The sequence below is a fragment of the Bufo bufo genome, chromosome 3 (assembly GCF_905171765.1).
Source record: "Bufo bufo chromosome 3, aBufBuf1.1, whole genome shotgun sequence".
Taxonomy (NCBI): domain Eukaryota; kingdom Metazoa; phylum Chordata; class Amphibia; order Anura; family Bufonidae; genus Bufo; species Bufo bufo.
In genome coordinates this window covers 29,870,298-29,883,674 of record NC_053391.1, presented here as the reverse complement: position 1 = coordinate 29,883,674, position 13,377 = coordinate 29,870,298, and the positions used below count along the sequence as shown (strand labels likewise).

The window sequence follows — 13,377 nt, the reverse complement described above, 5'->3', positions numbered from 1 at the left end:
CACAATAGACCATCAATATTATATTGGTGGTGGTCTGACACATGGTACTTCCACCGATCAGCAGTTTCTGGAGCACAAGGTTCCATCAGTTGCATTGTGCTGTGTCCTGGTACTGCATGTGAGATGACCTAGGATGGGCCATTAATATATAAGAAACATCAGTGTCTAGTACTGTATGTTAGGTTTCTCATCAGAGATGTGGATTCTTTGATCTATAATTGGTTTGGCACCGCTTCTTATTGGGGACAGAGTCAGATGTTTTGATCAATGGGGTACCGAGTACAGAGATCCCTCCTGATCACTTAAACTGTGATCAGAGCTAAACATGAAGATGAAGACAGACCCAACAGAAAATCCATGAGCCGGTCTTCTTGTCCATCTTCAGCACTGAGGAGAGGCAGCTGAGCCCTTCAGACTCCTTGTTTTAGTGACTGTAGGGGATATCAGAACACAGACCCCTCATTGATTAAAACGAGGAGCGTAACTAGAAAAGAATGGACAGACCCTCACAAAGGGTTATGCCCCCTAGTGCCCTCACATAGTAATTATGCACCCTTAGTGCCCCCACATAGTAATTATACACCCTTAGTCCCCCCTTCACAGTAGTTATGCTCTTAGTGCCCCCACACAGTTGTTATGCCCCCTTAATCCCCCCACACAGTAGTTATGCCCCCTTAGTGCTCCCACATAGTTATCATGCTCCCTTAGTGCCCACACACACTTTTTATGCCCCCGTAGTCCCCCCCAGACTGTAGTTATGCCCCCTTAGTTCTCCCACATAGTAATTATGCTCCCTTAGTGCCTCCACACAGTAGTTATGCCCCATTAGTGCCCACATAGTAATTGTGCTCCCTTAGTGCCCCCACATAGTAATTTGGCTCCCTTAGTGCCTCCACACATAAGTTATGCCCCCTAAGTGCCCCCACAAAGTAGTTATATCCCCTTAGTGCCCCCAGATGGTAGTTAGCCTCCTTAGTGCCTCCATACAGTAGTTAGCCTCCTTAGTCCCCCTATACAGTAGTTATTCCCCCTTAGTGCCCCACACAGTTGTTATGCCCCCTTTGTCCCCCACACAAAACCTTAATGCCCCCATACAGTTGTACTCATGTCCCTTTTTGGACTCCACCTGCAGCTAAAGTAGACTCTTGAAATAATTCTCTACACATTAGTTATGCTCCCTAAGTGCCCCCACAAAGTAGTTATATCCCCTTAGTGCCTCCCCACAGTAGTTAGCCTCCTTAGTGCCTCCATACAGTAGTTAGCCCCCTTAGTGCCTCCACACAGTAGTTATATCCCCTTAGTGTCCCCACACAGTAGTTAGCCTCCTTAGTGCCTCCACAGTAGTTATATCCCCTTAGTGCCCCCATACAGTAGTTATTCCCCCTTAGTGCCCCCACACAGTAGTTATGCCCCCTTAGTCCCCCCCACACAAAACCTTAGTGCCCCCATACAGTACTCATGCCCCCTTTTTGGACTCCACCTGCAGCTGAAGTAGACTCTTGAAATAATTCTTCTTGGGAAGGAACTTCCATGTTTATTGGAAACAGATGGCAGAGCCGATCATAGGGTAGGTTTAAAGGGCAGGAAGACTATGGAAAGCAAAGTGTAGAACGGTCTGGTATAGAATGGTAAAATGGAATGGTGTGTGTGGAATGACATAGATGTTTAGACCCAGAATGACATAGGCATATCATTAACATAGCTAAACATGCAGTGATCTGCTGCCATACATTCATATCTCCAGGTTTCATACATAACATCATCAAAACATTATTATTCATTTACATGACGACGTCCATACATTCCTATTCATATGATTGACTGCAGTAGAACATTGAAGAATACTCCATCGCTCCAAGAGTAAAGATGCGAATCGTGATTTTCATGCGGCTACAAACATGATGTTTTGGTCAAATGCCTTTATCAAATTCTTGCCACAGAGGTACAGAAAGCAGATAGGAGAACTCGCGCTGTGGTGATGGCTGCTTTCTGTTCTGCCGCGGCAATAAGTTGACAAAGATCTTGGACTGAAACGTCACTTTTTTAGTCACCTGAAAATAAATCACAATTTTCATCTTTATTCTTGGAATGCTGGAATTTTCTTCATATCATATAAACGGGGTGGAAACTGCCGCACCCTCTACACTTTGATTTACAGGGCAAGGCTGTGATAACATCATCACACCTGTTCCTGTCAAAGTGCAGAGGACGCGGCAGTTGCAGGGATAGCAGAGCCTGTAGGTGTAACGGCAACGCCCCCGTTGCACCTAGAGGCTCATTTGCATACATCGTTTTTCTCAGCAATGCAGGCACATATGGACATGGGACCAACACAGATGTCTTCAGCTGCCAAGTGCACATGTAACAGGTCGGCCAGTGTCATAGGTACAGATCTGCTGACAGATGCCCTTTAAAACATTAATATACATGAGGGAAGGTACACCTTTTGGCTTACTTTGTAATTCTTGAGTTTTGTATCATGTCTGTTATGTGCATTAATAAAGTATGGTATTCTCTTGGGAATTATGTAACAATAACCTTTGATATTCCTTTCTTCTTTGTTCAAATCCTATAAAAAGAATATATTGGTAATGACCAAGCCTATTATAGATTTTCTCTTGAACACTTACACAAATTATGCACAATGGTAAATTTATCAAAACGCTATTCTATAACTGGGAAGCCATTGCCAATCTGAAGAGTATCTTGCTTTTCAAAAGGTCAATATTACCGCATAGCTGTCACGGCCGAGGATGGGGGAAATACTCAGCAGTGCGATGCCAGATGCTGTTGGCCTACTCGGCCAGGAGAACAGGATAGGGAGCAGGTCACCTCCTAAGAGCGTCCCTACCCTGACCCTAACTCCTAACTGCATGGGCCGACCTTAAAGGTAGGAGGACCCATGCGCAGGAATCTCGGATCCCTAACTCACCCTCCGTCCGGTCCCTGCGCTAGGAGTCAGGGTAAGACGACCTACTCCTCCTAGACGCAGAGGAGCAGGAGTCTCACTGGCCAAGCTGTTGGGAAAAAGGGGAACACAAACAGCTTTACGGGTATGGCAGGTGAACTAGAAGTTCCACCAACCTGCCACAGCCTTGCTGACTGGATCCCTGTGCAACAGGAATCCAGAACCGTAAACTGCACAAAGTAACAAGGAAGGTCCCAACAGAACATCACATACAACATGACATACAAGAAAACATAAACTATGACCACAGTGGTGGCTCTCACAGACGGATGGAAAACACAGGAGGCTGCTTCAGCTAGCAAGACTGAAGCAACCTACTGAGCCCTGCTAGAGAGGGTCTATATAGGCCCAAGTGGCCACACCCAAGGGTTGGAGACACCCAGTGAAATCACACACACACTGGGAAGGAAGTTAACCCTTCCAGTACCACAGAAGGGAAAGACACATAAATGGGAAGTGCACACAATACATACAACGTGCAAAACATACACACACCTAACATAAAGGTAGCTAGGTGTGACCGCATGCCAGGGCAGCAAGCTGCCTAGCGACGCTCAGGCTGCTCTGCTGCAAAATGCAACACTGGTTGCCCGCGGCAACCACAAGTGAGGCCACAGACAAGTGGCCCTCACCCGTGGTTGAACACCCATACAAAACCGCAGGCAACTGCATGCGGTAAAGGAGTCACGGTCATGGGCATGGCCGTGACAATAGCTACTTCTATTAGAAGACATTTCCTATAATAGATTATCAAAGAATTCTGTTTTCTACCAAGAGCTCGACAAATTACAATTTATACACTAATTAACAAGTTATTTCTTTGTTAATTTCTTTAAGATAGAGATGTAAGATGTCTGACCAGAACAACATGCCCGACTGTCCGATAAGACTTAATTCTCCAACACCCTTACTGCCCCCCCAAACAGTAGTTATGCCCCCTTAGAGCCTCCTTCACAGTAGCATACCCACTTAGTGCCCCCATACAGTAGTGCTCCCCCTTACTGACCCCTTTCATTAGTTAAAGTGGTTATCCAAGACTAAAAAATGCCCCCTATATGCCTGGGCCCCTCACAATAAATATACTTGCCTGGCTCCCCTCTCCCTGTGCCTTTCCTGGTCCCCGCTGCTGCTTCTCCCCGTGTGCAGATGAAAACATCCGGTGTCGAGAGAGAGCAGCCAATGGCAGGTGGTGACGGGGACGAGCCTCCCTATCATCACTGGTGACACTAGGGAGGCTCGTCCCCATCCTTGCCTGCCATTGGCTTCCCCCACCCCCGCAAACACCGGATGTTTTCATCTGCGCACGGGGAGAAGCAGCAACGGCGGTGCGGGGACCAGGAGCGGTGCAGGAAGTGGGGAGCCATGTAAGTATATTCATTGTGAGGGGCCAATGCATATGGGGGAGATTTTTTAGTCTTGGATAACCCCTTTAAGTCCCTGTGGTTTAAATAAAATAAAAAACATTACTCACCTAGTTCATCTTCAGATAAATGGAGAAGATCCCGCTCTCCCCATAGATGTGATTGCTGGGCTGAGATAGCGCACAGGCCAGGGACAAGTTTGAGAGAGATCCATGGCCTGTGCACTCTTCTGTTCAAAATAATAGAGCACATGAGCCATGGATAGCCCCGCAGGCGCGATGATGTCACTGCATTTCATTTGCTGGGGAGAGCACAGGCCAGAGGAAGATGCTCGGCCTGTAACGGATGATACACATCTATTACAGCCTGACCCCCTTCCACTGCGGGCCCCGCAACAGCCACTATGGCTGCTATTGTGGTAGTTCCACCCTTGATCAAAACTTTTGATATGTCACTGTGACATAGCAAAAGTTTTTGGAAAGTGTAGTGATTCTATAACACAGGGAGATATGAAATTTTCCCAGATATGTTTCATGGACTCCAGAATTGTCAGCCACTGGAGACAGTAGCGTTGATAAAGCAGTAGTCATAGATGGAGCCATGGTGTGTCACCAGGAGATGAGAATTGAGTATAGTCAGTAGAAAGCCAGAAGTCAGAGCTAGAAGTAGAACAATTAGTACCAGGTGAACAATTCCAAGGACAAAGCAGGGGCGATATTCAAGAACAAGGCAGAGTTTAAGATCAGGGTCAATCAGGAGTAAAGATAAGGATCAGGTGCAAAAGAATGAGAGGCAGGAAAGAGTAGAAACACAACCAGCAGTCAAGGCATATCAGGTTGACTCACCTTTGAATAGGCTTGATGGTATAAGTGGATATAAGTTGACATGACCATGGTGAAGGGCAGAGGCACAAACTAATCCAGAAAAGCAATGGCTCACATGAGGACCAGAAATGGAGTCATCAAGTTGTCTAGCAGGAGCCATGGCAGGCTATTAGGACTCATTGCTGGCCCCAGGTGTAGTACTATAAGAGTATGTTCACATGCAGCAGATTTGTTGATGATATTTACTGTTCCAATTCATCTGTATAAGGTTTGCGGAAATCCATTTGCTTGACGCCAAAACAACCTTATTCAAATAATGGGAACCACAAATAGTTGCAATATGTAAATATAAAAATCACTGTAAAAAATGCACCAAAATTATACGCAACTGACAATACTAGCTAATTCCTCAAGCTGATGTAAAAAGCTGAGAACTTTGCCAATATCCTCCAGTCAGGAACATATCGGAGCCCCTCATGCACCATGTCACGGTGTCTCAGCAAGCATGGGGTCCTACCACTCAACTACCCGTGGTGTGTGAACAGGGTCTGAACAGTGCTAAAGACCAACTCACAGCCAGGCTCTCACATGTCTTCATAGTGGTATCACCAATGCACTGTGAAGTAGAATAAAGCTGTGAGCCGCACCCACAGGTGCAAAAGAACGTTACCAGCAAAATGAAGTGGCACATTCCATACAAATAAAGAAAAAACTCAATGAAAAAAATGGCCTAAATGGGTGGAAATGCTCCACCCCAAACACTGTAGCGTGTCTATAACCGGGGGACCAATTCCTCCGCATGCGGTCCGCAGAACGGCAATCCCCAGCAAAAAATGCGTACAATGGAGGATGCCGGAGCGGACCACATGCAGTTGTGGTGCATGTGGTACGGTCCGGCATCCTCTATTGTACGCATTTTTTGCTGGGGATTGCCATTCTGCGCTACAGTGTTTGGGTTTGGATCATTTCCACCCATTTTTCAGTGAGTTTTTTTCTATATGTAAATATACCCTTAAAATCTACCTAATAAGCTTTATTTAACTTTTTCTTCTTTTGTTGATTTTGTAAAAGAGCCAATTTCTCTTCACTGCATTACTTTTGCCCAGTTGCTGATCAAGTTGAGCTACATTCGATGGTTCTGGACAGGTGTTCTTAACTCTATAAATAAATGCAGATGTGTCCACCATTATGTCAGCTTTACTTTGGTTGTGAACTCCAATTTCTCATAAAACCACTTCAATGCAATTTTGCAACATTTTAGTAAAACCCTTGACAGGCTGCTATTCACAACTCAACCACTGGGTGGCCACACATAGACACCTATAGGATAGCCACGTTGGGACAATTTTTTTACAAAATTATATTGTTTTGAAAAGCTGATCATATCAGACAGTAGGACACGTAAGAAAAGACACATCTGTATGTGAAATGTAAGTTTGTAAAGCTGAAAAAAAACATCCATCCATCCAGTTCACTCTATTATTCAGCAATAGTAATCTAGAGGAAGACAAAAACCTTCATAAGCTAGAAGCCAATTTTCCTCATCTTAGGGGAAAATTTTCTTCCCAACTCCAATCAGGCATCAGGATAACTCCCTGGATCAACGACCCTTCTCCTTAAGTCTAATAACTAAAACTGTAAAAATATTATGCTCCAGAAATACATCCAGGCCCCTCTTCTCTTAGTGATTTCACCATCACCACCTCCTCTGGCAGAGAGCTCCAGAAGACTCAGCATCATGGAGTCTTGGAGCTCATCTAAATAAATTTATAAGTCTCCTGAAGACCCTTTGATCCAAAGGGGGAGACATATTGGGATGAGACAGGACAATGTAGGGTTTGATAAGCATTTTTTTGTAGGACGAGCAGCTATCAGTGGAGCCTCTTTGGGGTTATTACTCTGTAACCAGGCAAGGTCTGTTCAGGGAACCGTAGGGATAGTTGTCAGAAAATTACCTAGCAATGATCTTGTGGATTGCTGTTTTAGGTGGGATGCTATGCTAACCAGCCAGCCAAGGCCCAGCTGGTCAAGCTATATGTAAAACTAAATGCCAAGCCAGTAAGATTTCTGATTCAGTGTCCAATCCCAGAGATAGGCTGAGATAAGCTTGCACCTGTTTTCTGCCATCTTACTCCACAGATGTAACTTGGCTCCTTGGCAACCAAGTCCATCTGATCTTCCATTGGGCTCCAGTGAAAACCTTGGGGTAGCCTTAGATCTACTAACTGGAGTGGTAAAAGAAAATAGGCAACAGATTTAGAGTTGGCTGGTGATGGTCCCAGGTGGTAACACTGTAGTCTTCCTCATCTTTGTTTCTTTACAGTAGTATTGTCCTCTGTATTCTTTATGAAGGACATTTTTTTTAGATCTGTTTACTATGGTTACAACTTATACAAAGCCATCCCTTGCTATTTCAGCGGCCCTCACTTTTTTGCATTGATTTACTGTAATTTTAAAATATAGATATTCTGATCATCCATAACATTAAAATCTCAAAGGAAGGAAGGTAAAAATATTTTATGCACAGATTTAGGTGCAAAGGTCAGTTGTGCTGCAATATGCTATTTTCCCTGCTCATGCCAGGTCTAAAAAAGTGGACGGGGAAGGTTCATAACTTTGGCGGAACCACCGACAGCTATGGGGTTTTATGTAGACCGGCGTCTAAAACGCAGGTCTTAATAAATGTGACGCTTTCTTTTTAAAAAAATTTAGATCCAAATTTTAAAAGTATAAGAGAACATCCCGGGGACTTACGTGTTTTTGACCGAACTCATCATAGCAATCTGGATAATAATAGAAAAATGATGAAATTACAAATTACTGCGCTCTAATTGTCTTTCAGTTTATGGACATGCCAAAATTCAACGTCTTATTGTTGAAAAAGTAAATAAGTGAAAATCACCTATGCAACGTATATATGTATGTATGTTCCACGATCACTCAAAAACGCAACCATCGATTTCAACGAAACTTGGTATACACATCCCTTGCTCCCTGGAAAGAAATCTTTTGGAGGTCATACGCCTGTACACAGCAGCTGCATGTAGTTTGTATGATTCAACTGTTTTTGCTACACACATATTGCTCTGTAAATCAAAAACTCATAGATCAATTTCTGCTAAACTTGGTACACATATCACTTACTATCTGGGAAAGAATACTGTGGAGGTAACATGCCGGTACACAATGAGTTTCTGTCTGTCCCGACGTCGGTCTGTCTGTCTGTTCTTTATGCGTGACCAAACGACTGGACCGATCTCCACCAAATTTGGAACACAGGTACATCAGGTGTCTGGGAAGGTTTTAGACCAGGTCTCAGCTCTCTGGGACGTACCGTTCTTGTAGTCTATGGTGTTGCACTGCGACATGTGATATGCTGCGACTGCGACGCGACAGTCACAGAAAAACCCATCTGGATGGATTTTTGGCGACTGTCGTGTCACAGTCGCAGCATGTCACGTGTCGCAGTGCCCCACCATAGCCAATCATTATAAAAATTGTTGAGACAAAGTGTCGCACGACACATGTCATCATGTAGACCTAGCATTGAAGGGGCAAGGTGCTGTGGAGGTCACTGTTAAAGGGGCAGGCACTGTGGAGGTCACTGTTAAAGAGGCGTTCAATGTGGATATTACTGTTAAGGGGGCAGACTGCTGTGGAGGTCACTGTTAAAGGGGCAGACACTGTGGAGGTCACTGTTAAGGGGCAGGGGCCACTATTAAAGGGGCAACTGCTGTGGAGGTCACTGTTAAGGCAGCAGGGTACTGTGAGATCACAGTTAAGGGGGCAGGACCCTGAAAAGGGTCACTGTCAGGGGAGTGAGGGGATGTGAAGGTCAAAGTTAAGGGGACAGGCTGCTGTGGAGATCCTATTTTAAAGTAGCGGGGCACTGTGGGGGGGGTCAGTGTTAAGAGGTGGGGGACTGTGGAGTTCACTGTTAAAGGGGCAGGGTGCTGTAGAGGTCACTGTTATGGGTGATACTGTCGATATATTTTAACGACACACACAAACATTAAGCGAAATAGATGAAATATACCCGTGCGAAGCGGGGTCCTTCTGCTAGTCATTAATAAAATGAGTGGTATTAAAAATTTGCACCAAAAATGAAAAAAGTAGATTTTTTTTAAAGACATCATTTTTATTAATAAAATATATAAACAGTAAAAAAATGCAAGATATATACACAATAAAACAAAGTAAAAAAAATGGGAGAATTGCTTTACTATCATTCATTGTGCTGTAAAAATCATATTTTTTTAAAATGGATCCCAAAACAATGTAAAAAAAATATATGTTGCCTGAATCCTTGAGGCCAAAATTCTCTGTTCTTAGAGGTTTAATAAACATTTTATATGAAGTACAAACAAACAGCGCTGAAATATGTAGACATGGTCAGATATACATTTTTATTTACAAAATTCATACTGTATGTGGGAAACTATGAAAACCTAAAAAGTCATATTTTAATGTCTCGCCTTGTAATTTTATCTCTCGTCAGGTTCTTAGCCTACAGCTTGATCAATGTCAATGAATTTTGTTGCTACACAATAAATAACGTTGTCCTGCTGGGTGTAGGTAGCATAAGGTTCAAGTTCTTGCTTTTCCTGTGAAAGTAAAAAATGGGGCAATATTAGCTTGCTTATCGAAAAAATCATCATAATTCATTAGGTGGCTGTAGATGTATTAGGTAAAGTAAAGTCACAAATGTTGTGTGTAACTTGCAGATTTTACATCTTTTTCCGTTCTGTCCTATGGTTTGTGAAAATATGTGACTCCTTCTTACATGCTCCAGGAGTGGTCATGCTCTTCCAGTGCTTACCAGATCCATGCTGGTGTCCACCTCCTGGTCCCTACTCCCACGAGGAAAGCTTGGAGATTCCTACTCAGTCAATCACGGCCTAAGGGCTTGTTCACATGACCGTGCCGTTTTTTGCGATCCGCAAAACACGGAGGCCAGTTATAGAGATGCCTATTCTTGTCCGCAAAACGGACAAGAATAGTACATGTCTCATAATTTTTGTGGGGTCACGGAACGGAGCAAGGGATGCAGACAGCACATGATGTGCTGTCCGCATCTTTTGCAGACCCTTTGAAATGAATATGAAATGACCGTATACGGAATGTAGAAAACAGGCCGTATAGGGAACGCAAAAAAAAACGTTCGTGTAAGGCAGGTCACTGCTGCAGCCGGTGATAGGCTGAGCAAGCATTTCCTGATATTCCCTGTTATGTTCAGCCAGGCCAGAAAGTGAACACAATGAGGGACCTGCCAAGTGTCAGGATGGCAGTGGCAGTAATGCTTATTTTATTAACCCATTTTGCCCCTTGAGCCCCTTGCACACGGCAATTTGTGGTCTCCAATGCATGGGCACCATCCGTGCGGCAGCCGCAACAGATCCAGACCCATTCAACTTGAATGGGTCCGTGATCCGTCCTCAATGTAACAAAATAGAATAAGTTCTATTTTTTCACGGTGCAGAGGCACGGACAGAAATGGGTGTGGAAAACACGGCCGCTGCTCACATATTGCGGAACTGCTGTTTGCATGAGGCCTTATATAGAAGATTTCATTCCCCCAGACAACCCCCTTTAAGTAAATTCGACCAAAATCGAAAGTGTTCAGAATGCCCTGAAAAGTCACGTATGACCCTCTGTGGTTTCCTAGGACTGAATGCAACTACTTTCAAGCTCACCATTGCCAAGACAGCATTTGTAATCTTAAAGTGTCAGGGACATATATACACTGTAGCTGTGGGTAAATGCATGGTTGATAGTGATAACAAACAGCTGGTTTAACCCTTAGAGGACCCTGCGATTTTCCATTTTTGCGTTTTTGTTTTTCACTCCCTGCCTTCCGATAGTACTAACTTTTTTCTTTTTATGTTCACATAGCCTTATCAGTGCTTATTTTTTGCGGGACAAGTTGTACTTTCTAATGGCGCCATTTACGGTTGCATACCATGTGGTAGAATTGTGAAAAAATGCAAAAGGTTTTAATTTTTTTTATTTTTTTTTTACACCGTACACTGTGTGGTAAAATTGACCTGTTCATTTTCCAGGTCAGTACTGTTACAATGATACCACACTTGTATAATTTTTCTATCGTTTTAATACTGAAATAAAAGAAAACCTTATTCTGACCCCTATAACTTTTTTGTAGTTATGTGCACGGGGCTGCGTGAGGGCTCATTTTTTGCAGGGCGATCTGTACTTTTCAGTGATACCAATTTGAAGTGTGTGCGACTTTTTGATCACTTTTCATTTAAAAAATTATTGGCAGTTGAAGTGACAAAAAATGGTGAATTGGCTGTTTTTATTTTTTTCCCGTTACGCCATTTGCCATTAATATTGCTATATTTTAATTGTATGGGCATTTTCGCATGTGGCGATGCCCATGATGTTTTTTAATTAAATATTTTTATTTTAAGAAGAGGGGGGTGATTTGAACTTTAGCTTGAGGCTTCGGTCTATTAGCGCACGGTAACAGGTTCCCCGGTCTTAGCCAGGGAATGCTGTTACCGAAGCGGAAGCGCGCGGGTTCCGCTTCCGGATGCCCTGACGACGTGGTAACATTTCACCATGGCATCTGAAGGGGAAAATGTATGCAATCCGCCTTATAGCTGATCGCATACGTGTGCTGCGGGTCTCTGCTATTTTAAATAGCAGAAACCCCGTGGCTATGGCGCCTGCTGCATGTGCGGGTGGGCGCCATGTTTTAATACCCAAAGGGATTAATAACGCACTGCATTGTTTGATTTGTTATGCTTTTTAAAATAAAATAAAAATATTCCAAAAATTGACCCTTATTGGGGACAGATGACTGTTTATACACACACAGTAATGCAAGTGGTGAAAAAATGATCCCTTTCTGGGGCAGATGCCTGCCCTTGTTTATACCCACACAGTAAAATATGAAAATGCAGTAGCTTGTTCTGAACAAGTGGTTCAAAAATGACCCCTTCCTTCGAACAGATGCCTGCTCATAATTATATACACATGGTAACATTGGAAAAAGCATTGGCTTGTTCTGAACGAGCAGTCCAAACATTCTCCTTCTCGGTCTTCTGGAGGAGCAGCAGTACAGTATGGAACCTTTTGGACAAGGCAGGTGTCATGTAGGGGTGGGAAGAGTGCAGCCCTGATCTCCAACCGCACCTCTGTCTCTACCTACTTGCACCGCCCATCTTAACTGACGGCGTACAACTTGGCAGCGGTCCCTAGCTTAGATACGTGCAGTACTAGAGTAACACGTAACAGAGTCAGGGAAGCAAAGATCAAAGCCAGGAGGTCACGCAGGTACACAAGGTAAAACACAATAGCAAGGTCAACAAAAACCGAAGTCAGAAGCCGAGAGGTCACGTCAATTCCAATGAGGTAACAAGGTCGAGGTCAGAAACAAAGCCGAGGTCCAAACACAATAGCAAGGTAACAATAGGAACGCTGGTGAAGGTAGAAAGACCAATCACAGGCAACCTGTGGCCAGCAGGCTGCCTGTTTAAATAGCACAGACTGGTGAGTCACATGACGTGGCCAGCGTCGCATGACTCACATAACACAGCCCAACATAGCCGAGCGCTGAACATCATTATCGCCGCTCAGCTCTCCTGCTGCTTGTTGTCTAGGGGACGGAGGATGCTGGCCACGCAGAGGAGGCATGCACGGCCAGATCCTTCCTGCACCCTGGTCCCCATGGAGAAGAGGACGCTGCCCGCATCCTCGCTCCGTTATGCGTGTGGAATGCCGGCAGCGCTGTGAAGGGAGAGTGCGCCGCCAGCTCCCCCTGACAGTACCCCCCTTTCCACGAGGGGCCACCGGACCCATGATCTCTGGAGTGGGTTTCTCCGGGTGAGTCAGATGGAATTTTCTCACTAACCTCTTAGCATGCATTATCTTAGCCGGTACCCAAGACCTCTCCTCAGGACCAAAACCTCTCCAATGGACCAAATACTGAAAAGAATTCCGGACCCTTCTCACATCAATAATCCTAGAGATCTAAAATTCAGGTTGACCGGCAACCACCAATGGGGGCGGAGATTCCTGTGTAGGGGATACAGGGGACACATACTTCTTGAGTAAAGACTTGTGAAAAACATTGTGAATCCGAAAAGAGTCAGGCAAACGTAACTTAAAAGACACATGATTAATAATGTCAACAATCTCATAAGGACCAATAAACCGTGGTGCAAACTTATTGGAAGGCACCTTCAAGGACAAATTCTTGGTG

General features: G+C 44.3%; 1 protein-coding gene across 1 annotated transcript in view; it reads right to left on the bottom strand.

The window, feature by feature from the left end:
• Window positions 1–9,566: 9,566 nt before the first annotated feature.
• The window catches only part of LOC120994442 (cell surface glycoprotein CD200 receptor 1-A-like), a 98,249-nt gene continuing 94,438 nt past the window's right edge, over window positions 9,567–13,377 (bottom strand). Inside the window, exon 6 of the mRNA XM_040423001.1 lies at window positions 9,567–9,757. Within this exon, the coding sequence (XP_040278935.1) occupies window positions 9,656–9,757 (102 nt within the window). The 3' untranslated portion in view covers window positions 9,567–9,655. The remainder of the gene's footprint in view (window positions 9,758–13,377) is intronic.